At 41.5% G+C, this 26,394-nt stretch overlaps 1 protein-coding gene across 1 annotated transcript; it reads right to left on the bottom strand.

Annotated features, from left to right (window-relative positions):
• Window positions 1-3,332: 3,332 nt before the first annotated feature.
• On the bottom strand, window positions 3,333-24,978 carry frg1 (FSHD region gene 1). The gene is made up of 9 exons (XM_078410351.1): window positions 24,864-24,978; window positions 20,523-20,590; window positions 19,236-19,358; window positions 16,271-16,328; window positions 10,932-11,046; window positions 8,552-8,656; window positions 6,101-6,192; window positions 4,042-4,152; window positions 3,333-3,935 (listed from the first exon to the last, which is right to left on the bottom strand). The coding sequence occupies exons 1-9, from the start codon at window positions 24,917-24,919 to the stop codon at window positions 3,899-3,901; spliced, it is 765 nt and encodes a 254-aa protein (XP_078266477.1). The 5' UTR covers window positions 24,920-24,978; the 3' UTR covers window positions 3,333-3,898.
• Between the last annotated feature and the right edge of the window lie 1,416 nt (window positions 24,979-26,394).

Raw genomic sequence — 26,394 nt, 5'->3', positions numbered from 1 at the left:
GCGAGGAAGTTGGCAACCCTAATAAAGACCAACATGTTCATCGGCACACTATTCCCATCTGCCTGCGTTTGGTCCATATCCCTCTAAACCTATCATATCAATGTATCTGTCTAAATATTTCTTAAACGTTCCGATAGTTCCTCTTTGTAATCCTCTTAATTCCTGGGCATTCAAATTGCCGAACCAGGCTATGATGCAACCGTCAACATGCTGTCTACCATACACCTGTAGAAGTTCAAGAGTATTTAACTCTCTTTGCACACAGCCTGTCCAAAGCTGTGCTGCCTGATTGTGTCATTCCAGTGTTTTGCTCCTTCAATTAGTTCCTCAAATGACATTGTGTTATTTTAATCCAGGGACAAACGATGAATATCATAAGAAATGAGGAGCAGGAGAGGCTAAATGACCTTGTTTTTTGTTAATAATTTTTTTCAGCGTCTTGAATAATTTATGTTTTTGTGTGCTGCCTTAGTCTCTGTGCCTATGGTGCTGCTGCAAGCAAGATTTTGAATTTATCTGTATCTCACTGTTTTTGTGCAATATGTGCCACATCTGTACCTCACTATTTTTGTGCAATATGTGCCACACTAACTGGAACCTTGATCAGTTGAGCAAGTTAGCTAAGGAATGGCTAATGGAGTTCAGCAGATAATGCAGGTAAGTGCAAGGTTTTGCATTTTGGGAAGTGTAACCTGGGCAGGATCTTCACATAGTTCCCTGAAAGTGGCATCATAGGTGGATCAAGAAGGCTTTTGATACATTGGACTTCATCAGTCAGGGTATTGAGTATAGAAGTTGGGATGTTATGATACCATTTTACAAGGCGAGGCCACATTTGGAGAATTGTGTCAAGTTTTGGTCACCCTGCTATAGTAAGGATGTCTTAAGCTGGAAAGAGTGCTACTTATCAAGGAGATTGAATCTCAAAAGGGTGAATGTTGGACAGGGCACCAATTAGGGGAGCTGTTAGTTGTGATGGTATCAAGCCTTTTGCATGTTGTTGGATCTGCACTCAGCAATGAAGTGGAGAGTGTTTCACCACCTTCCTGACTTATGCATTTTAGATACTGGTAATACTTTGGCTGCCAGGATATACCAGACATTTCCACATTTTTGGATAGGGCAGTGGCTAGAGGCTGGTTAGTTCAGGAGCAAGTCTTTTAGCATTACAACAAAAACTTTGGCATGCCCTATAGTCTTTGGTGTAAACAGCATTTTCAACCATTCATATGGTGGTGAAGCAAATAGGTTGAAATGCTCCAGACCTCAGAAGCAAGCTGGAACAGATTATGGCTGCATTTGGTGGTAAATGCTTGGGTTTAGACTTTGGCGTTCAATTCTTGTGTGCATGGCAATAAGTTTAGAACCACCATTCCCTGCTAGTTGATTTCTTTAATCCACCACCACTGAATGTGCCATGACAGTAGAAATTTGATAAATCCACTATGTGTGGGATCAGTTAACTGTCTATTACAAATTGTTTTGCAAATATAGAGTCTTATATTGCAGTTTTACAATAGATCATGGATTTAGGAAGGCTTGGTGCTGCTCCCAACATTCATGCATTCCAATGAACCAGGGCTGCTCCAAGCTTGATATGATGGTCAAAATTTGTACTGGGCCTTATCACAATCCTTTTACTTCAGATGGTCCACCGTAATGCATTGTTGCACCCAGCTTTGACTCTTCTGATCTGTTCATATAATTTATTAAAACTTGGCAATAATCAGTGTCACACAACACAAGAGTACCTGTTCAGTGTGAACACAAAACTTTGTTTCCATAAGGTAATTCCCACCAATAATGCATAGCCAGATTACACACACCAGGTAGATGTGTTCATAAAGGCTGGCAAATGTACCTCCTTTGCTGAACACTTACCACCTGTCAGAAACTAGATGTGGCACCTTCACCCTTTGAGATTCAATCTCCTTGATAAGCAAGTGTTACTGGGACACTCTTAGTGAGAGGAAATGAAGTGCCACTCAGATATATTCTGTATTGTTCATAGAGGAATATCAATTCATTAGCTGAGGATGGATAATAGGTGGTAATCAAGGATGATTTCATTTGTGTTTGAATTGGTGCCATGAGACTTCCCAAGTTAGTGTCAATGTTATTTGACTCTCAAGGGCACTTACCCCCTAACAGTGTACTAATCTGCTGCTGCTTCTGGTGAGTCAGGATGTACCCAAGGATTGTAAAGAAGGTTGTGGGCCAGTGGCTATTTAACTAGTTGAAATAGCTCTTCCAATTTCAAACCCAATCTCGGTCCTATTGGCGAGGAGTTTACAGGCCTGACTGAGCCAGGAGTGACATTGCTGTTTCCAAATCTTGTGCCTTGATCAATGGCAGGTACCCAGTTGGATTCCATAATTTCCTGGGTGTCAATAGTTAAAACGTGCAGTTGACCACTCTCTTTATTCCTCATTTATCTGAGGGCATACATTTATACCAGGTTTATGCTAATCTTTCCACCGGGTGGCGCAGCTATGGCAGCCTCGCCTACAGTCTGTCTGTTTTTTCGTCTTTTTTTGTTATGTTTGGTGTGCTTAGAAAGTATGTGTTACTGTTCTCTGGTTTGTTTTATGTGGGGGATGGGTGGGGGGAAACCTTTTTTCAATTTCTTACCTTGCCAGAGATGCGATTGTTTTCCGGATCGTATCTCTGGTCGCTCTGCAGCCTAACATCGTGGAGCTGGAGGCCTTGCTTGGGACTGACTTTGAGCCCCACCGCGGGGCGCGGACTTACCTTCGGAGCCGATCCCTTGCCTGGGTTTGACCCTCCAACCGCGGCCGACGGACTTTAATATCAAGGAGCTCGTAGTCTCGGGTTGAGACCGATGTCGGGAGGCCCCAAAGCCGCATGATGTTTGACCAGCCCCAACCCGAGGTAGATTGCCCAGTGCGGGGGAGCTGAGATTCGCCCCCGATGCAGAAGCTTGATCGCCCTGACTTGGGAGGCCCACCGCCGGCTACGGGAGTCAAGATCGTCCCGCCAACAGAAGGTTAGAGCCCCCGACTGCTGGAGGACAAAGAAGGAAGAGATTGAACTTTTTTTCCCCCTTCCATCACAGTGAGGAATGCGGAGGAGTCGCTGTGGTGGATGTTCATGTTAAAATATATTTTGTGTGTTCTGTTGCTTTTCATTGGTATGACTGTATGGCAAATGAAATTCCTCATATGTTGCAAAACATACTTGGCTAATAAAGTATGATTATTATTATGATCTTTCACCTAGCTAAATATTTTGGGGTTCCTGATTCAAGGCTTACATCACTGACTGTTGATTGTGAATGAATAAATAAAGTGAGCCAAAAATGGATCCCAAGAAGGATTTATTAACATTGAGCACAAAACGCACTGCTTATAAAATTCTGAAAAGGATTCTGTTTTTGAGATCAAAATATAAAATGCTGGAAAGAGGGAAACAGTTAATGTTTCAGGTCAATGACCTCCTTGCTTCTCAATTTCTGTTTGTGAGCTTCCCTTTCATTGTTCTCTTACTTGGATGATTTATTGAAACATGGAGTCTGAAGAAGGAGGTTCCGACTTGAAATATCTTCTTCCAATTCCCTTCCCCCCCCCCCCCCCCCACAGTTGCTGCTTAACCTGTTGAGTTCCTCCAGCACTCTGTAGTTTTATTAAAGTAACAATTTGATTAAGATGCTAAATCATCACAATGAACTGGAAATCTATTTCTTTTTCCAATTTATTCTTATGAGAAGATATATCCGTAACAGTAGCCACTCAAGGTTACTTTCATTGTATATCCTTCAAGGCATTTAAAAATATCAAGTTTACATGACACCATCACTGATTACTGTACAACTTGGAACACAAAAATAATGGTCACATATCCAGTTAAAAAAAACAAGACATTAAAATATATCCTGACTTCATTTGCAATATCGGTCTGCTTTCATCTTGGATCTCCTGCAGAGCAAAGCACAGAAAATGTATTATGAAGCTAAAGATTTAAGACTGCCAAATAATCTAAATGGATAACATTTTGTGATTTGTTAAACACTTAAACAGTTACCTGTCTAGCAAAGCCTCATGGAAAGCACCGTCTTGTCTGGCTTTCTTCAGTGTTTTACTGTCTTCTGCATTCACTCTCAATTTTTGATCTTGAAAGCTCTGAAATTTCTTTCTGCAATAAAGGGATACAGTGGGAACACAAAATAAGTGGTCAGCACAATATAACAAAAAACTCAATACGGGTTCTACTCTACTTTTCCTCCGCTCCAAGTCCTAACTCTGGATCGAGTTTCAGTTTTGAAATTTGAGACGAGAAACATCATCATCAAATGTTACAGATGGAGAAAATTAAATTGGAGATAGACACAAAATGCTGGAGTAACTCAGCGGGTCAGGTTAGAATTAAATTGGATGGTGCACACCTTTGATGGAAAATCATTGACAACTTTGTTTGGTGGTCTCAGCTGTTAAAAAGATTAAAAGGGTATTAACATTAATGAGTGCACAAAGTTGTGAGCTTATTTAATTTAAATCTCTGAAAGGGCAATCAGAATACCCTGTAAGTGATAGGAAACTTGGAACTGTGGACTGACTACCAGATATTTAGGAACTTGTGAACAGAAATCACTAAGAGCTGGTGGGCAATTACAAATATAATTAAACTTTATGGAATATTGACATTTATCTTACTTGCATGTCTGTTTAGAATGCATTGACCGTACCACATTCATTTCTAAGGACTACAACTCTGGAAGGAGATTTAGGAAGAAAGTCCATGATCTAACTCATGATCTAGCCAACAACTCCCAGCTACACTAGTCCCACCTGCCTGCGCTTGGTCCATATCCCTCTAAACGTCCTATCCATGTACTTGTCTGTTTCTTAAATGTTGGGATAGTCCCAGCCTCAACTACCTCCTCTGGCAGCTTGTTCCATACACCCACCACCCTTTGTGTGGTAAAAGTTACCCTCAGATTCCTATTAAATCTTTTCCCCTTCACCTTGAATCTACGTCCTCTGGTCCTCGATTCCCCTACTCTGGGCAAGAGATTCTGTGCATCTACACGATCTATTCCTCTCATGTTTTTTTACACCTCTATAAGAGCACCCCTCATCCTCCTGCGCTCCAAGGAATAGAGACCCAGCCCACTCAACCTCTCCCTATAACTCAGACCCTCTAGTCCTCATAAACCTTTGATTTTATGTGCAATATTTTAGACATTTGAGGAATGAAGAATGCCATTTCTTTTCCAAGTTTTAAATTCTAGAAAAAATTATTACAGGTTTGCTCAGCATGTGTTTGGCATAGGGCAGAACTGCCTGGTGTTCCAGGCTTATACTCATGACGTGATCCTTTCTACTGCAATCATATGACATTCTCCCATGATACACCTTTACTGCTTTCCTGATAAATTGCGTCACCAGTACCATTTCTTTTCACCATTTCAGATTGCTTCTTCAGTAGCTGAAGCTAATAAAACTAACCAAACTCAACAGGGAATTGAGGACCAAAATTTAATCTACGATCTACTCACTACATCTTTTTAGGCAAGACATGAACCTAGGTCTGGTAATGAAAAGATGCGATGAAAGAGTAGTAACCCATTTGGTCCCTGCTGACTGTACTGTTATTTAATAAGATAACGTCCAATAGTCTCAACTTCATATCGTCCACCTTATCAAGCCTCTATCTAATTGCTTCAAAACCTCTGGCCCCCACTCCACCACCATCTTTGAGGAAGCATTCTGAAGAGACATCTGCGGCTAAATAGGTGGCTCTATTTCTAAACAATGATCTCCAGTTCCAGAGAATCTCACAAGAGTATACATCCTCTGAACATCTACTTTCAAGATTTCTTAGGATGTTTTAAGTTTCCATTAAGTTCCCTCTTGCTCTTTAAAACTTCTTGAGTATCCACAATTATTTTCTGTCACTGGAAACTAACCTTTCCTGACTATGCACTAGGGCATCCAGACCTCTCAGAATCGCAAGCTTTGAAGATTTTCATTATTTAAATAACCTGCTTCTCTTTTCCATTCTCATTTCTTAGTAAGCATAAAACACTTAAATCTACTTGGGTACTGGCTCAATTGTGGTTAAAAGGTTTTGCAGAACTTACATATAGTTAATCTCACAGTGTTTTACGTTACCCTTGTCTTCATCCAAAAGCTCATCTTTTTCTTTTATTACAATATCAGCGCAGGAACGGATCTATTGAAATAAAAATTCAGGTTACTGATATGAGTACATAGTTAGATTTGGCAAATCTGCATGTACCGAGAAGAGGTAGGCACAACAAGATAAAGTTTTTCTACGATAAGAGTATGAAATTATAGATGGTGCCCGTGCCTGGCGACTCTTTGAGTGCTGGTCCCACAGGAGGATGTACGATCATATGATACAATTAGCCTGCTCTTTTAAATCCTTTTTCTACCTGTAAATCCAGCAACATTTCTAGTAGTTCGAACTATATTCTGCACTCTGTAACTTTCCCTTTGCTTTACATATTGTACTCGAGTTTGGCTTGATTGTATTTATGTATAGTATTATTTGATTTGATTGAATAGCATGCAAAACAAAGCTTTTCAATGTATCTCAGTACGCATAACAATAATAAACCTAGACCCAAATTATTTCTGGAAATGTAAAGAGTGGTGAGAAAGAACACCAATGAAGTGGCAAATGATATTAAACCAGATTTTCCAGTTGCAGGCAAAATATCATACTTAAAAGCACTGATGTTTAATGATATGTGATGGGTTATTGGGCAATTATAATTATTTTTTGTTGTATTTTAATGAAACTTAAGTAATGAGACTGGAAATCATAAAGATACCAAACCACTATCATGATTTTCCACTTCTAATTACAGGTCATCAACCAAAATGTTAAATCTCTCCATAGATATTATCTGAAAGAGCAACTTTTCATTATATGTTGTGTCTAATTTACCAATTCTAGTTACAAGATTTGCAGGACAGAGAAGAAAGTTGTGATGATGTTGCAGTATAAATAAAACAATCTATCAAATGGAATAAAATAAGATGGCAAATAAATCCGAAGCGGAGGTAAAACTGAGAAATAGATTTGCAGAGAGTTCACAATGTTTCATGAAAAAAGACAATGATACAATGTGATTTCAGCTAACCCAAGACAGACTTGGATAATATACTAATGAGAAATGATGAAGTTGGTCTGAGATCAGTATATTTCCAATTAAAAACCATTGCTGGATCTAGTTCAGGAAAAGGAAGAAAGGAAAATATCTTAAGGCAGATCATGAGAATAATTGGGATATGCAAACTGGGACTTTCCATCGCCCGGTGGGGGCTTCAAAAAGTTGGGAGCCTCGATCACCTCGTGGCACCACGGGAGAAGAATGAGGAGGAGATAAGACTTTGCCTTCCATCACAGTGAGGGTATGCCTAGAGCAATCACTGTGATGGCTGTTTGTGTAAAAAATTATATCTGTGTGTATTGTGCTTTTTAATGTCTACTGCCGGACCCTGACGTGAGAGGACGCTGGCGTTGTGTATTCGCCGCTTTTCCGTCAGGATAGTTTGTCTGTTTGTTTCTATGTTAATTGTTTTTGTAAAGCGCTTTGAGCATGCGATAAGGCGCTATATAAAATAAATGAATTATTATTATTATTATTATTATAATAATTTATTGATCTGAGAAAACACATAGGCTATTTAGTCTTGAACCTATTCTGTCCAACAAGACTATGCTGATCTGTGACAAAACTCCACATAATTGTGTTTTCCTTGTATGTCAATATAATTGGTTAGCAAAATTTATCAATCTGAGAGTTACAATTAACACTCATCTAGCATCGATTACCATTTGCAGCAGAATGCTCATAATTTCCTTTATACCTTGTGTGAAGCACATTTCTAAAATTCACACCTGAAAGATGTGGCTGCATTTTATTTGATTCCCCAACCACCAAAAAAACATTCTCTACAAAATCCTAATATTTTCCCCTAATATCTTGACGACAACAACCCAATCAATCTTCAAATTCCAGGGAATATAATTTTAATCCATGTAAATAGTTATGCTGATTTAACTCTTGGAGTCCAAGTATAAATCTCATGAATCAATACTGCAATCTCTTCAAAATCAATACATTCTTTATAAGGTTTGATGCTCAAAGAGTTCAAAGTACACCATATGTAATCTGCCCAGGGCTTGGTTAAAAGTAGTATACATTTAAACTGCTTGTGTTCAGATTCATTAGGTGAAAAGGCCAGGTGTTTTTCCAACAAGCACATCCTGTCTTCCAATTTATATCGATTGATATTAAGGTTCCTACATCCATCATTGTTTAGACTGAATGCATAAATTATCTGCAAAGGCACAACGGTGTCTTTTCAGTAACAGTAGATTATGTTAAAAAAACACTATTTAGAATACTCGTGCAGAATGTAAGATGATAATAAATCAGATCTTTTAATGTTAGACATTTGATAGCATAGCCATGTCAACTTAAAAACAGAAACGGAAGAAACAATTTATTTCCTGGCTAAATTTACAATTAACTACTTCACCACCACCCCACAAATACCTTTATCATCTCCTCCTCTCCAGCTGTTTTTTGCTTTGCAATAACGTCACCTTCATCATTACATGAAATGAAGCAACTGTTTGAAGCCATCAATGCAAGCTTTCCCTGGAAAATAAAATTCAATTGTTTCTTATCACACACATATTAGAATCTCTTCTGGATTCTTCCCATCTCCTCCCAAATATATCACAACGTCACCATCTTAAGACAACACAAGGAAAGAAACTGGTAGTTCACAAACTCATCTCATAAATCGTTAGTATCTCCTAACTCAGATCAGGGTCATTGATTTTTCTCCAGAGTTATGCGATTTTTTTTGTTGTAGGTCATAATACTGTAGGTTAAGCTTACACCATGGGATGGATACTTAATGGGTTCTCATTTAGTGAAAATACAGGCTCTTAACTTAGAGACACTTTCAGTAAACAACTTTAGACATTTCACAATGAGTCACGAGTTAATCTACTCTAAAACATGGCATGCAAACTCTGTCATGAGTACACCATCACTGGCGGTCACATAAATTGCTGTCCAAGCTCTGGATGTGGAAATCCATTTATAAACCATTGTGGCTATATCTCTCACCTTTAACTAGCACCATAAAATCATTAAACAGCTTTTTGATCATCTCCCTTAAATGCATCTGAGGTTATATTTTTAATTATTTTTATTATTGGACTTAATGGCAAGGCTTTCGTCAATAATTATTGGCATTTCTGGTTATTGAATAGCACTTCTTGTCCGTCAAAAATTGGGTAGGAAAATTAACTGACTGTAGTTACATACGCCAATTCAAAACAAATTATACCTGATTAATGCAGCACCCAATGTAGTTTTAAATTGGGAAGTCTACACAACACTCATAATTGTACATCAGATAGTGAAGAAGGCAGATGCATTTTAGTACATGGTGCAAAATACACAAGAGGTCAAATTTTACACAAGAGAAACCAACATTTTGGTACACTAATAAAGGCTACACTGTTGCAGTGTCTTCCTTTAAAAATAGTAAACAGGCTACTTTGCCACTTCTAGTAGTTAAGTCAGACACAAAATTTACAAGGTATGAACTTTTTCCAAGAGATTTTGCAGAGCTCTAAAAAACATTTCCCCTTCACCCATTATTTCCAACTTACCTGGCCATTTATATAAAGATAAAATAATTGCAGATGAGGAGACCCTTTTTCCTCATCTTAGACTATGCATGGCAAAAGTTATGCATGGCAAAAGGGCGGCACGGTAGCGCAGCGGTAGAGTTGCTGCTTTACAGCGAATGCAGCGCCGGAGACTCAGGTTCGATCCTGACTACGGGTGCTGCACTGTAAGGAGTTTGTACGTTCTCACCGTGACCTGTGTGGGTTTTCTCCGAGATCTTCGGTTTCCTCCCACACTCCAAAGACGTACAGGTATGTAGGTTAATTGGCTGGGTAAATGAAAATTGTCCCTAGTGGGTGTAGGATAGTGTTAGTGTGCGGGGATCGCTGGGCGGCACGGACTTGGTGGGCCGAAAAGGCCTGTTTCCGGCTGTATATATATGATATGATATGATATGAAATGGAGTCATGGTTTTCGATTGTACAGTAATTAAAACAAGAGATGCACAAGTGCCAGAATTACATAGATAGCCCAGAGGATCAAAGAGTAGGATAACGAGGATATGAAACTATGAAAATAAGGATGAGAATTATAAATTCAAGACATTGGTGAGTGTAGGTCGGTAAACAGAAGATATTAGTTGAGTAGGATTTACTGCTGTGTAGAATACTAACAACACAACTTTCAATGAGCTTGTCAGTGTAGGGTTGAAGATGAAAGAGCAAGCAGATCCTTATTGAAGAAAGTCTGGTCCTGTAGTTAAAAACAAGACAATGTGTTTCAGCAACAGATGGGGTGAGACCAGAGTGGCATTAGACAACATAATGGAGATATAAACAGTCTTATTGAGAGTGCTAGTGTGTAGTGGTTAGCTCAATCAGGGTGAATGAAGGCTCCAAAGAGTATCAAACAGTCTGGCTCAGCTTCAAACAGTTATCAAGGAGGGATGATTTGGTTTTTATGGAAGGATATTGTAGAAAGAACAAAAAAATCATTCATGATTTTGAAAAATTATCAAATCTCTTCCTCTCTTTTGCACTCAGGAAATTAACACCAACTTCTCCATATCTCCACATAGACAAATCTCTTACCCCAGTACCATTCCAGAAAATTTACACTGTATCCTCGAGACACTAATATTCTTTGCACAGCATGGTTCTTTAAAATTAACATGCTCCAGATGAGGCTTTGCTGACTACCACTTTGTGTTAGGAATACTGGAAGAAAGCAAGATATATTTGTTTGTGACAATAATGATTAAATAAAGTTTAGAGGTGGCAATTACATCTTGAAACACTGGCTCCCACTGTTCTCTTGATCCAATTGCATCTGATCGACCAGTAACAACTCCATCAGAATTTATTCCCATATACTTGCCATAGCCAGACTTCAGTGCTATCCTGCAGGAAACAAGAAGTAATGAAAATCCAGTCTGCAATAGTGATGTATACGAAAGTATAAAATTTATATACAGAGTAATTGTATTTAAAGTAATTTCAAAAGTTTATTTTTCATAAAATATTTTTCATTCTTGTAATGGCTAGTTAGAGATGTATTTTTCCCACTTGCTAAATGGCTTGCTAAGTATCATGGCTTTGCACATTTGCATTATCTTTAGGCACCATAGTAGATATTACCAATAATATCAATATCAAATATCTTTATACCTGTTCAATGTAGCACATAATTGAACTTGTGAACACATTTTCACACCTACCCAATGACCATGACCCCACTGAAGAACTCTAGGCCACCATGTGTGGCAAGTGTGCAATTCTGGTTGTCCCATTACAGAAGAATATGGAGGTTTTTGGAGTGGATGCAGAGCAGTACACTAGGATACTGCCTAGATTAGAAGCTATTAGCTATGAGGGGAAGTTGGATAAACTTGGATTGTTTTCTTTGTAGCAGTGGAGACCGAGGGGAGACTTGATGGTGAAGGAAAGATCTGCAGATGCTGGTTTAAATCAAAGGTATACACAAAATGCTGGAGTCTCAACAGGACAGGCAGCATCTCTGGAGAGAAGGAATGTATGACGTTTCGGGTCGAGACTAAAATTATGAGTAGCATAGATAGGGCAGACTGCCAGAACCTTTCTCCCCAGATTGGAAATGCCAAATACGAGAGGGTACAGCATTAAGGTGAGAGAGGCAAAGTTTAAACATGATGTGTGTGGCAACCTTTTTTTACACATAGAGCGTGGTGGGTGGCTTCATCACGTGAGTGGGTGGCATGTCACAAATGTAATGCTACGGTGGTCATGGGAGATTTCAACATGCAGGTAGACTGGGAAAATCAGGTTGGTAATGGACCCCGGGAAAGAGAGTTTGTGGAGTGTCTCCGAGATGGATTCTTAGAACAGCTTGTACTGGAGCCTACCAGGGAGAAGGCAATTCTGGATTTAGTGTTATGTAATGAACCTGACCTGATAAGGGGACTCGAGGTAAATGAGCCATTAGGAGGCAGTGACCACAATATGATAAGTTTTACTCTACAAATGGAGAGGGAGAAGGGAAAATCGGAGGTGTCAGTATTACAGTATAGCAAAGGGGATTACAGAGGCATGAGGCAGGAGTTGGCCAAAATTGACTGGAAGGAGGCCCTAGCAGGGAAGACTGTGGAACAGCAATGGCAGGTATTCCTGGGAATAATGCAGAAGTTGCAGGATCAATTTATCCCAAAGAGGAGGAAAGATTCTAAGGGGAGTAAGAGGCACCCGTGGCTGACAAGGGAAGTCAAGGACAACATAAAAATAAAAGGGAAGAAGTATAACATAGCAAAGAAGAGTGGGAAGCCAGAGGATTGGGACTCTTTTAAAGAGCAACAGAAGATAACTAAAAAGGCAATACGGGGAGAAAAGATGAGGTACGAGGGTAAACTAGCCAATAATATAAAGGAGGATAGTAAAAGCTTTTTTAGGTATGTGAAGAGGAAAAAAATAGTCAAGGCAAATGTGGGTCCCTTGAAGACAGAAGCAGGGGAATTTATTATGGGGAACAAGGAAATGGCAGAAGAGTCGAACCGGTACTTTGGATCTGTCTTCACTGAGGAGGATACAAAAAATCTCCCAGATGTTCTAGTGGCCAGAGATCCTAGGGTGACAGAGGAACTGGAGGAAATCCACATTAGGCAGGAAAAAGTTTTGGGTAGACTAATGGGACTCAAGACTAATAGCGCAGCGGTAGAGTTGCTGCTTTACAGCGAATGCAGCGCCGGAGACTCAGGTTCGATCCTGACTACGGGTGCTGCACTGTAAGGAGTTTGTACGTTCTCCCCGTGACCTGCGTGGGTTTTCTCCGAGATCTTCGGTTTCCTCCCACACTCCAAAGACGTACAGGTATGTAGGTTAATTGGCTGGGTAAATGTAAAAATTGTCCCTAGTGGGTGTAGGATAGTGGGATCACTGGGCGGCACGGACTTGGAGGGCCGAAAAGGCCTGTTTCCGGCTGTAGATATATGATATGATATGATATGATCCCCAGGGCCTGATGGTCTGCATCCCAGGGTGCTTAAGGAGGTGGCATTTGGATCGCAGTAACAGGATCGTTCCGAGTCAGCATGGATTTTCGAAGGGGAAATCGTGCTTGACTAATCTACTGGAATTTTTTTAGGATGTAACTAGGAAAATTAACAGGGGAGAGCCGGTGAATGTGGTGTACCTCATCTTTCAGAAAGCCTTCGACAAGGTCCCACATAGGAAATTGGTGGGCAAAATTAGAGTACATGGTATTGGAGGTAGGGTACTGACATGGATAGAAAGTTGGTTGACAGACAGAAAGCAAAGAGTGGGGATAAATGGGTCCCTTTCAGAATGGCAGGCAGTGACTAGTGGGGTACCGCAAGGCTCGGTGTTGTGACCGCAGCTATTTACAATATACATCAATGACTTGGATGAAGGGATTAAAAGTACCATTAGCAGATTTGCCGATGATACAAAGCTAGGTGGCAGTATGAACTGTGAGGAAGATGCTATGAGGTCGCAGGGTGACTTGGACAGGTTGTGTGAGTGGGCGGATGCATGGCAGATGCAGTTTAATGTGGATAAGTGTGAGGTTATCCACTTTGGTGGTAAGAATAGGAAGGCAGATTATTATTTGAATGGTGTCAAGTTAGGAAAAGGGGACGTACAACGTGATCTGGGTGTCTTAGTGCATCAGTCACTGAAAGGAAGCATGCAGGTACAGCAGGCAGTGAAGAAAGCCAATGGAATGTTGGCCTTCATAACAAGAGGAGTTGAGTATAGGAGCAAAGAGGTCCTTCTGCAGTTGTACAGGGCCCTAGTGAGGCCGCACCTGGAGTACTGTGTGCAGTTTTGGTCTCCAAATTGGAGGAAGGATATTCTTGCTATTGAGGGCGTGCAGCGTAGGTTTACTAGGTTAATTCCCGGAATGGCGGGACTGTCATATGTTGAAAGACTGGAGCGACTAGGTTTGTATACACTGGAATTTAGAAGGATGAGAGGGGATCTTATCGAAACGTATAAGATTATTAAGGGGTTGGACATGTTAGAGGCAGGAAACATGTTCCCAATGTTGGGGGAGTCCAGAACCAGGAGCCACAGTTTAAGAATAAGGGGTAGGCCATTTAGAACAGAGATGAAGAAAAACTTTTTTAGTCAGAGAGTTGTGAATCTGTGGAATTATCATATCATATCATATATATACAGCCGGAAACAGGCCTTTTCGGCCCACCAAGTCCGTGCTGCCCAGCGATCCCCATACATTAACACTATCCTACACCCACTAGGGACAATTTTTTAATTTTTTTACATTTACCCAGAAAATTAACCTACATACCTGTACGTCTTTGGAGTGTGGGAGGAAACCGAAGATCTCGGAGAAAACCCACGCAGGTCACGGGGAGAACGTACAAACTCCTTACAGTGCAGCACCCGTAGTCAGGATCGAACCTGAGTCTCCGGCGCTGCATTCGCTGTAAAGCAGCAACTCTACCGCTGCGCTACCGTGCCTCAGAGGGCAGTGGAGGCCAATTCTCTGAATACATTCAAGAGAGAGCTAGATAGAGCTCTTAAGGATAGCGGAGTCAGGGGGTATGGGGAGAAAGCAGGAACGGGGTACTGATTGAGAATGATCAGCCATGATCACATTGAATGGCGGTGCTGGCTCGAAGGGCCGAATGGCCTACTCCTGCACCTATTGTCTATTGCTGCCAGGGAAGCAGATCCTGAGGTGTATAAGAAGCTTTTAGATAGACACAAGGATAAGCAGGGAATGGAGGGATAAGGGTCACGTGCAGGCAGAAGAGAATATTTTAATTTGGCATTGTGTTCAACTTAGAATGGACCAAAGGTCTGTTCCTGTGCTGTTCTATGTTAAAACTTAACATCATATAGGACGTAACAGACTGCATGATAGACTGCACCTCATCCATAATCATCCACCCTCTCCCACTAATGAACAGTAGCAGCAGTTTGTACCATCTACTGGATGCACTGCGGCAACTCACCACAACGCCTTCCACACACACACCTCTACCTGCTGGAAAGGCAAAAGCATGGGAACAACACCATCTGGAAATTACCCTCCATGCCACACACCATACTGACTTAGAAACGTATTGCCGGGTAAAAATTCTGGAACTCTCTCCTGACCAGCAGAATGGATACATCCACACCTCAAGGTCTGCAGTGGGTTACGAAGGCAGCTTAGGGGCAATTAAATGTTGGTTCACCCTGTGAAGCCTACGTCTCTTGAATAAATGAAAAAAAATGCTAGTATATTTTTTCTTAAGGGGGACCAAAACTATACATAGCACTCCAGATGCAGCCACATCAACATCCTGTACAATTGTACTTCTCCAGTTTGAAACATCAACCCCCTGACAATAAAGGTCAATATATAATTTGCCTTCCTGTTTTCTACACCTGCATGCTAACTTTTTGTATTTCATTTACAAGTACACCTAGATTCATCTTCCCTCTTTACACTACTCATTTACAATCCCTCTCAATTAAGATAATTTTGTTTTGAAGTACATGAGCTCACACTTTCTTAAATCACACTCCATTTGCTGAATTTTTGCCTACTTGTTCAACCTATCTATCTCTTGTTCAGAGTCCAAATATCTTCATCACAGCATGTTCTACTACCTATTTGTGTAAATCTGCAAACCTGGATACCTTACACCCTGTCCCCTCCTTGAAGTTAACAGTAAATAACTGAGGGCCAAGAATAGATCCTTGTGGCACTTTACTAGCTACATCTGCCAGCCTGATAATGAACTGCACATATTCTGACAGCGCCCTCTGTGTGATAATCAGTCTTCAGCCTAACACATTTTCCCCCATAGCGCGGGTTCTTATCTTATGCACCAGCCTTTTGTGTGGCACCTTATCGAATGCTTCCAAATTTATTAAGAAGACAACTATTTACCATCTGATTAAATTTGGACAGACTGTAGTGTCGATAACCATGATTTATGAATTTCATAAGTGATATTGGTATCCAAGCAACTTAATCAGATTCATTCTGACACTGATCATCCATCTCATATTATCCGTGAGAATCGCTGGCAGTGGGGTAGGAACATTGGGGCAGTTGAGGCCGGAATCAGAAAATAGGAATCTTCAAAATGATCGTTTTATAATAACTTACATTTCTCACCTTGTTTCAGATAACTTGATAGCAGTTAACTGCTCTGGGGGATCCGGGGTTTCATTATCTGCTCAGAATGAAAATGAATGAACACAGATTATATCTGACAAAGACATGGTGTGCAACTGTCATACTGAAAGTTTTAGCAATATCATTACTTCCAACAGTGTGTTCTTTCTACAAAAACAATGAACAAAGTTGCACGTACACATCATTCACGACTCAAAAGGACATGGGTCCTTTAGGGCAATTGCTTTTACTGTGCAGGACTAATGTTATGCATGAAAATGTTGCAGTCAATCTGTGTACAAAACGCTGATCAGATAAATGATCAATTAATCCTCCACGGTCTTTGTTGAAGAGTGAAAGTTGGTCAGGGCACAATGTTTGTTCCTGGTTAGTGCTAATGGATTGTTTATAAACATGAGAAGAAATAGATAGGATTCAATGTTTAATAGTCTTATTTGAAAGAAAGCAATCCCTGTGCAATACCCTGGTAAATTGAAATTAATAGGCTCAAATCCCATCGTGTGGTTTGAATTCTTACTCTCAAAGATACTACCTGCCTATGTCAACCATTTTCAGATTTCCAGCATCCTCAGATTTTTTTTGCTGTATAATTATTGTTTAATTTCCCGTTGCTGGAAATGTCCATCGAGTGTTTGTTCTGCCGCAGGATTTTGGTCTTACAGTATTTAGTCTCTCTCAGTCTATCGCCAATTAATCTCCATCCCTCCCTTTTCTCTGCAACTTCAGACATCTCTACCTTTTCTCAGCTCTAATGAAATGCCACTGATCTGTAATGATAATTAAGCATCTCTTTCTATGGGCACTGCTGGACTTGCTGAGTCTTCCCAGCATTTATTTTGAATGCCCAACCTTCTGCGTGGAGTGCTGTTTTGAAGCAAGCTGACATATGTTGAATAGTTACAATGTAAAAGCACAATATATCCTTTAAGTTAATATTCTGATATTCTTTTCAACAAATATCTCAACTGAATCAAAACTCAATCGAAACCAAAATCTGTCGGTGAGGTTTCACAGACAGTAGGTGGGCTAATGGAGACAAAGTTGTGTAGCCCAGAAACCGGACTTTTAGCCCATCATGTTCGTGTCAACATTTCCCCCCATCTTGACTAATCCCATTTGCCTACAATAGGATTGTAATCTTCAATGCTCATTTGGCTAAATGCCTCTTAAATTTAATAATTGTATCAGATTCTACCACCTACACTGGCAGCACATTCCAGATATCAACTACTGTTGGTGTAAGAAAATTATTGCCCTTCAGATTTCCTTTGACATGCTACCTCTCATTTTTAAACTATGTCCTCTTGTTTTTGATATCGCCATCATTGGGAAGGGATTTGTATTATCTACCCTATTCATGCCTCTCAATCGTATATTCTTCACTCAGGTCAAGCATCCTTCGCTCCAGGTGAACTAAGCCCAGCCTATCTAATAGTTCCCCATAACTAAAGTCTTCCAATCCAGGCAGCATTTTGTGAAATCTCCTCTGCACTCTCTCCAGCACAATCATAACCTTTCTTGAGTGTAGTGACCAGAACTGCACACAATATTTCATGTGTGTCCTAACCAGTGTTTTGTACGGTTGTATCACAATGTCCCAATTCTTATATTCTAAGTCCTGATTCATGAAAGCAAACTGATTCATGAAAGCAAGCATGTCATATCCTTTTTCACTACCCTATCAACCTTTGTTGCCATCTTCAGTGAACTATGTACTTGGATCCTAGGTCCTAGGGCTAGCGGAATCAAGGGATATGGGGAGAAGGCAGGAACGGGGTACTGATTGTGGATGAACAGCCATGATCACATTGAATGGCGGTGCTGGTTTGAAGGGCCGAATGGCCTATTTCTGCACCTATTTTCTATGTTTCTATGTCTCTTTGTCCATCGACATTCGTTATGGTTTTACTATACATTTACTGTGTATCTACTACCCCTAATTGATTTTACAAATGCATCACCTTGCAGTTATAGGGGTTAAATTCCATCTGCCAATACTCCACCCAATTGATCTATATCCTACTCTAGTACTAGACAACCTTCCTTCCTATCCACAACACTACCAAGTTTTGTGTCATTAGCAAATGTAATCATAACTGCATTTGCATTAAGTTGTTAGCAAGGATTCCAGCAGCAATCCCTATAGTACATCACTAGTCATAGATTTCCAATCAGAAATGCACCCGAATTGCTTGCTTTGTACCGTCAAAAAACCCATTGAAGCACGATTTACCTCTCAAAAAGCCTTGCTCCTTATCAGTATCTGCCTTTCCAAATGAATACAAATTCTGTACCTGGGTATCTTCATTAATTTCCCTTCCACTGGCTGAAGGCTGACCAGCCTATAGTTACCTGTTTTATCCTTACTTCTCAAATAAAGTAGCAGGAGTAGCTATAGGTATCTTGCTGGTGGCAAAAAAAGAATCTCCTGTCCTTGCTCTCTCCTTGCTTGTTTCCCTTAGCATTCTGGTTTAGATCTCATCGATCCTGGGGTGTTTATCTGCCTTAATTGTCCCAAGACATACAACACCTTAATCTTTTTAATACCTACCTAGGCTAGATAATCAATTCATCATATATATATATATATGACCTCACCTACATCCCTTGGTCCTATACATAGATTAATTCATCGCTACACCTCTAGATTTCCTTAAAATCCTAAAGCTTATTGATTTCTGACTAATGCACTCAGCTACTAAACATCGTGGGGGCAGAATTCGAAAGATTCACTACCTTCTATGTGAAGACATTTTTACCCAACTTAGACCTGAATGGCTGACCCTGATTTTGAGCGTGTAAACCTTGATTCCAATGACCCCAGCCAGGTGAAAACATTGCACCCTTTTAAACCCCATTACAAATTTGTATGCAGAGTATCCAGAGTACTGATCTTCTTAATCTTACTTTACAGATTAAAACTTTTCATATTGTGTCAACAAACCTTTATGTGGCGCTCCAAGAGTAAAAAGACCATTATCCAGAGCATGCATATAGGTGCCATTTCCCATTTCTATTGCCACACTTCCTGTAATTTCTCCAAAATTCCGAACTGCCCACCATCCTCCTGGAATAAAAGTATAAATACATTATTTATAAAATCAGCAACACATTGAAAGTGTTGATCACTTAACACCAAGGATGACAACCTCAAGAACATCACAACTATTGCATGAGTTTGATGAGAAGCCACTCTAATTGAAGTGGCCAAGTTAAACAAAGTCTCGCAAGTAGCAAAGAGATAAATGCTAGTAAATCTTTTATTGTGATGTTAATCGAAAAGAACTTCCTTATTTTGTTTTAAAAATAGTACCATTGTATCTTTTACATTTATCTAAACAAACAATTGTAAACGTGGGTTAACCACACATCGCCCCTATGGCAGTTCGGTAAGAGACTGAGATGTGAACTAGGGCGCAACCAAGTGGGGTTTGAATTCAGTTGTTTTTCTTCAGAGGTGAAGGTTCTACTTCTCTCACCTTAGACACATTTGATACAAGATCATGGGGAAGCATCTACATGTATAAATACAGTTTAAATCCCAAAGCAAACTGAATAGTATTGGCCGCATAACTTGGGTGCAACCAGGAATAGTTTATTTTCTGTAATTCATAGACTCCATGAAAATTGTGCTCCTTCTCCACTTAAAAATACCAACAATCATCTTTAGATACTAAATGCTGCAAGTCTGATCACTCTGGTAATCCAATACAGGTAATATGTTGCCTTGATACAAGTATATAAAGTTATGAGGGAGATAAAGAGTGTTAAATAGTAAAAATCTAGCGTTTATTGCCCATTGTCTTGCGAAAGTTGAGCTGACTTGGATCGTTGTAATCCAGTGAAAAATCACATTGAAATTTGGAGAATGATAATATGTAACTCCATTCTGCTTGACATTTAGAGCCAGAGTTACATAGAATGTCCAACTTGTCCATGCCGACCAAGTTGCTTATCTGAGCCGATACTCTTTGCCTATGTTTGGTCCATATTCCCTTAAATCCTTCCTATCCATGTACCTGTCTAAACGTTTTTTAAACATTGTAATTGTACCCGCCTCTAGTGTCCTCTTTTTTGTGGTATTTGAAGTGAATGTTTTACCAACAAACTTCCAGGCAAGCTCATTTAGATTAAAGTAAGATATTTTCTCATGTTTGAAAATGTAAGGGTGTAAAATTTACATGACAAACTCAAAAGAGCAAATAGATATTTTGTTACTAAACTCACTTACCAACAATATCAACCACTTGTTCTTCCTCATCCGTTCGTTTTCTTTTTTCTTTGTTTTTCTTCTTTTTACTTAAAATGAAATGTTATAACAGACTTTAATATGTAAACCATGAACAGGAGTTAGCGCTATGATGCCTGACCATTAAAGTTTCCCTCAGATTCCTATTAAATCTTTTCCCCTTCACCTTAAACCAATGTCCTCGATTCACCTACTCTGTGCATCTACCCGATCTATTCCTCCCATGATCTTATACACCTCTATAAGATCACCCCTCATCTTCCTGCGCTCCAAGGAAAAGGTCCCAGTCTCCTCAACCTCTGCCTGTAGCTCGGACCCTCTAGTCCTGGCAACATCCTCGCAAATCTTCGTTGTACCCTTTCCAACTTGATAACATCGTTCCTGTAATAGTGCCCAGAACTGAACACAATATTCTAACTGTGGCTTCACCAACTTCTTATACAACTACAACATGACCTCCCAACTTCAATACTTAATACTCTGGCTGATGAAGGCCAATGTTCCAAAAGCCTTTTTGACAGATAAAGGAGAGTTAGTAGATGTTGTTTACTTAGATTTTCAGAAAGCCTTTGATAAGGTGCCACACATGAGGCTACTAAGGAAGATGAGAGCCCACGGTGTTTAAAGGCAGATACTAGCATGAATAGCAGGTTGGCTGGATGGCAGAAGACAAAGAGTGGTAATAAAGGTTTTTTTTTTCTGGTTGGCTGCCAGTGACTAGCGAATTTCCACGGGGGTCGGTGCTGGGGCCGCTACTCTTTACGGTGCCTATTAATGGTTTGGGTGAGGGGATTGAAGGCTTGTGGCCAAGTTTGTGGATGATACAACAATAGATGGAAGAGCAGGTAGTGTAGAGAAAGTAGGGACTGTGCAGGACTTGGACAGGTTGGGAGAGTGGGCAGAGTAGTGGCAGATGGAATATAGTGTAGCAAACTGTGGAGTCATGCATTTTGGTAGTAGGAATAAAGACGTAGATTATTTTCTAAATGGCGACAGAATCCAGAAATCGGTGCAAAGGGAGTTGGGAGTGCTGGTGCAGGATTCCCCAAAACTTAATCTGCAAGTCAAATCGGTAGTAAAGAAAGGAAACTCAATGCTAGCATTTATTTCAAGAGGGCTTGTATACAAAAACAGGGATGCAATGCTGAGGCTCTATAAGGCACTGATAAGGACGCATTTGGAATAATGTGAGGAAGTTTGTGCACCATATCTGAGGAAGGATATGCTGGCTCTGGAGAGGATCCAGAGGTAGTTTACAAGAATGAACCCAGGAATGAGTAGGTAACCTATGATGAGCGTTTGTCGGCACTGGGCCTGTACTCGCTGGAGATTAGAAAAATGAGGGGGGGGGGGGGGGGGGGGGACCTCAGTGAAACAATACAGAATAGTGAAAGGCTTGGATAGAGTGGATGTGGAGATGATGTTTCCACTAGTGGGAGAGTCCAGGACTAGAGGTCATAGCTTCAGAATTAAAGGACGTTCTTTTAGGAAGGAAATGAGGAGAAATGTATTTAGGGTGGTGAATCTGTGGAATTCTTCGCTAAAGAAGGCTGTGGAGGACAAGTCAGTGGATATTTTTAAGGCAGAGATAGATAGATTCTTGATTAGTACAGGTGTCAGAGGTTATGGGGAGAAGGCAGAATGGGGTTAGGAGGGATAGATCAGCCATGATTGAATGTCGGAGTAGACTTGAAGGTCCGGATGGCCTAATTCTACTCCAATCACATGACCAAATAATATTGAGATAGAGAACTGAAACGAGATTGAGAACATTATAACTTGTTGCCAAGATAACAACCTCTCCCTCAATGTTGACAGACAAAAGAGATTGTGATTGACTTCAGGAAGGGAAGCAGTACACACACCGCAGTATACATTGTGGGTGCCGAAGTAGAGATGGTCAAAAGCGTCAAATCCCAAGGAGGAAATATCACCAGCAATTTGTCCTGGATCAGCCACAGGGAAGTTATGGCGAAGAAAACACAGCAACGCCTCTACTTCCTTAGATAGCTAAAGAAGATTGGCATACCCCCAACAACCCTCACCAACTTTTGCAGATGCGCCGTAGAAAGCATCTTATCGGGATGCATCACAGCCTGGTTTGGAAATAGCTTAATCCAAGTTTGCAATAAATTGCAGTGTTGTGGACATCACCCAGATCATCACAGAAACCAACCTCTCTTCCATAGACTCCATCTACATTTCACGCTGCCTCTGCAAAGTTGCCAGCATAATTAAGGACCAGTCTCACTCTGATCACTCTCTATTCTCCCCTCTCCCATCAGGCAAGACAAAAGTTTGAAAATGCATACCTCCAGATTCAAGGGCAGTATCTTCCCAGCAGTTATGAGGCAACTGAATGGACCCTCTCATCAGCGAGAGTACGATCCTGAGCTACCATCTACCTTGGTAAGCGATTTTCTTTTGCTCATTTAAAGTAAATATTGAAAAAAACATTGCTAGCCGAAGTGCTGGTCCAATTCAAGAGAGAGCTTGATAGAGCTCTTAAGGATAGCGGAGTCAGGGGGTATGGGGAGAAGGCAGGAACGGGGTACTGATTGAGAATGATCAGCCATGATCACATTGAATTGCGGTGCTGGCTCGAAAGGTCGAATGGCCTACTCCTGCACCTATTGTCTATAATTATTTCTGGCAGAGTTGAGTACACAGCCCAGTCAGTCCACCATGCAAACCAACTGCACTGATGGGCCGAATAACCTAATTCTACTCCTAATGACCTTATGGACCTGTCTCGGCTCCATCTACACTTCTCCCTTCACCCCTCGGGCAGAAAAATTTGAAAACACATACCACTAGATTCAAGAATAGATTCTTCCCTGCTGTCACCACCAGTCTCTTGAATGGACCTCTCATAACTTATAGATATCCATTCTCCCATGTTGCAACCCTTACATTTTTCTTTGGTATCTGAATTTTCTCTGAAGCTGCATCATCATATTCTGCATTATTTCTTTTCAGTTTTTGAACTACCTATGCTCATGAATGGCAACAATTTGATAGCATGCAAAGAAAGCTTTTTACTGTATCTTGGCACACCCGACAATAATAAACCAATACTATTGTTGGCAGGAAAAACTGTTCAATTCTACAGTTGAAATACAGCACAAAAAATGATGTAGTTCCACTCAAGAAGGAACAAGCAAATTTCAATGCCTGTGATATAGACACAAAAAGAAGTTTAATAAATGGACTCGCAACCCACTTCGCCTCCGTGTAAATATGAGTCCATCTCCCAGTGTCTCCTCTGCATTTCTCATGGGCTAAAAGTCAACCCCTTACTCTAATGAAATATTGGATACTCTTCCAGGTTCGAGATAAGTCTGAAGGATCTCGACATGAAACTACCATTCCTTCCAGATGCAGCCTGATCGATTGTTACTCCAGTACTGTTTTCCTTCATGAATCCTGCATCTGCAGTCCCTCGTATCTCCGCTCTTCTGGAGTTCCTCTTCATCCCTCTCCTTGCTCAACCTCTCACCTCGTTCACCCCCCTTCTCCTCTCTACGGACACTCCTCTCCCCCATCTCTCTTCGGACCCCCCCCCATCCTCTCGGACACAACCCTCCTCCCTGCTCTTCGGACACAACTCCCCTCTCCTCAGACACCCTCTTTAGTCAGAGAGTGGTGTATCTGTGGAATTCTTTGCCAGTACTTGAAAATGGTCAAGTCAATTAACATTTTTAAACCAGAGATGGATAGAACCTTGATTAGTACGCGTGTCAAGGGTTATGGGGAGAAGGCAGGAGAACGGGGTTAGGGGGAGAGATAGATCAGCCATGATTGAATGGCAGGGTAGACATGATGGGCCAAATGGTCTAATTCTGCTTCTATCACTTATGAACACTACTATCTCCTCGTTCAGCCCCACCCCTCGGACACCCCTGCATCTGTCCACTGCCCCTGCATCTATCTACTGCCCCCGTATATGCCCACTGACCCTGTATCAGCCCTCTGGCAAGGGGCAGATACAGGGGCTGGGGACAGATACAGGGGCAGTGGGCCGATACAGAGGCAGGAGTCAGATACAGGGGCAGGGGACAGATACAGGGGCAGTGGGCATCTGTATCTGCCCACTGCCCATGTATCTGCCCACTGCCCCTGCATCTGCCCACTGCCCCTGTATCTGCCCACTGCCCCCGTATCTGCCCACTCTTGCGTTCACTGGTAAACACCAGCCTCTCTCGCTCTCTGCAAACACACGCCCCTCAATCTTCCTCTCAATATCAGTCCGACCCGCGGATCACAGACACACACACACGCCGACTCCGCGCGCTTTCAACCTTAGCTCAATTAAACCCAGACCTTTTCACGCCTTTCAGCACCAGCTTCGTGCGCTTCACACAGGAATACTCCGCCATGTTGGGAGGGAGGGAGGGAGGCCCGCAGCGCCGCCCTGCGGCGGGAGGGAGAGGGACACCACTGGGCACCGGGAGTGGCGGAGACGGGGCATCTTTGGCACCGGGAACAGCGCCGCCCTGCGGCGGGAGGGAGAGGGACACCACTGGGCACCGGGAGCGGCGGGGACAGGGCATCTCTGGCACCGGGAACAGCGCCGCCCAGCGGCGGGAGGGAGAGGGACACCACTGGGCACCGGGAACAGCGCCGCCCAGCGGCGGGAGGGACTGGGCATCGGGAACAGCGCCGCCCAGCGGCGGAGACGGGGCATCTCCGGAACCGAGCGCAGCGCCGCCCTGCGGCGCGGAGGGACATCTCCAGCAGCAGCGACACGCAGTGGAAGGGTGACATAAATTTAAACATAATTAACTGCTGAAGGTACATGTACTCGATTTATAACAAGTATTTGCTGGCGCGTTAACGACCAATCTTTAATGTTAGCAATAAGTGGCGGTTGAAATGCGAGGCAGCAGCATCATCAACAGGCCACTGGATGGACAACTGCTGCAAATGTCTATGCCGGCGTTTGGGGGAGGCCTAGAGTAGATGGAGTACAGTACAATGTGTAATTGGTATATGTACTGACAATGAAATCCTTGTAGCAGCATTACATGCCTGTAAGGACAATACCCATAGATAATATATAATAAACAAGATAACAAATTAATAACCATAATACTAGTGCAAAAAACCTTACGTCGGGAGTGCAACCTAAGACAGTCCACTAGTTCATAGCAGAGGTTAGTGTTGTTGGTTAGTTTAATTTATTGTCACATGTACTGAGTGAGGTACAGTGAAAAGCTATTTTTGCTCCAACTCACCTGCAACATGAGGTGCAGTGTTCAAGAGTCCGGTGGTTGTTGGGAAGCAACCAGTGGTCAGTTTTCTGACTCCTACAGTTTTTCTTCTTCCTAATGGTAGGAGTGAACTGAGACCATAGGATGGTGTGGCCTTTGGTGGTATTGGCTGCCTTTTTGAGGCCATTGCCATTGTCTCAAGTTCCCAATGACAGAACCTACAGCCTACTGGCATATTTGTTGATGGCACAATTGGTTGTTGAAAATGGACCTCCATTGGTTGTAGTAGAATGTAAAATATTCTTTTGTTTGATGAATTTCTACTGAACAAAATGTTTTCCTGGAATGTAAATCTATCATGGATTAAGGGACACCTGTAGTGAACAATGTTAAGCAGGCAAGCACAAGATTATGGTGACAACACAGCACAGCCACAAGTCAACTAGATGATATAGTTTGTTAATAAAAATAGACATCAAATAAGATTTTTTTGCTGCATCCGATATATTTTAGCTTAGTTTAGAGATGCAGTGTGGAAACAGGCCCTTCGGTCCACCGAAGGTAGACACAAAATGCTGGAGTAATTCAGCAGGACAGGCAGCATCTCTGGAGAGAAGGAATGCGTGACGTTTCGGGTTGAG

The sequence above is a fragment of the Rhinoraja longicauda genome, chromosome 1 (genome assembly GCF_053455715.1).
Source record: "Rhinoraja longicauda isolate Sanriku21f chromosome 1, sRhiLon1.1, whole genome shotgun sequence".
Lineage (NCBI taxonomy): Eukaryota > Metazoa > Chordata > Chondrichthyes > Rajiformes > Arhynchobatidae > Rhinoraja > Rhinoraja longicauda.
The sequence above is the reverse complement of the archived record's forward strand: the minus strand, read 5'-3'. Positions and strand labels throughout refer to the sequence as shown.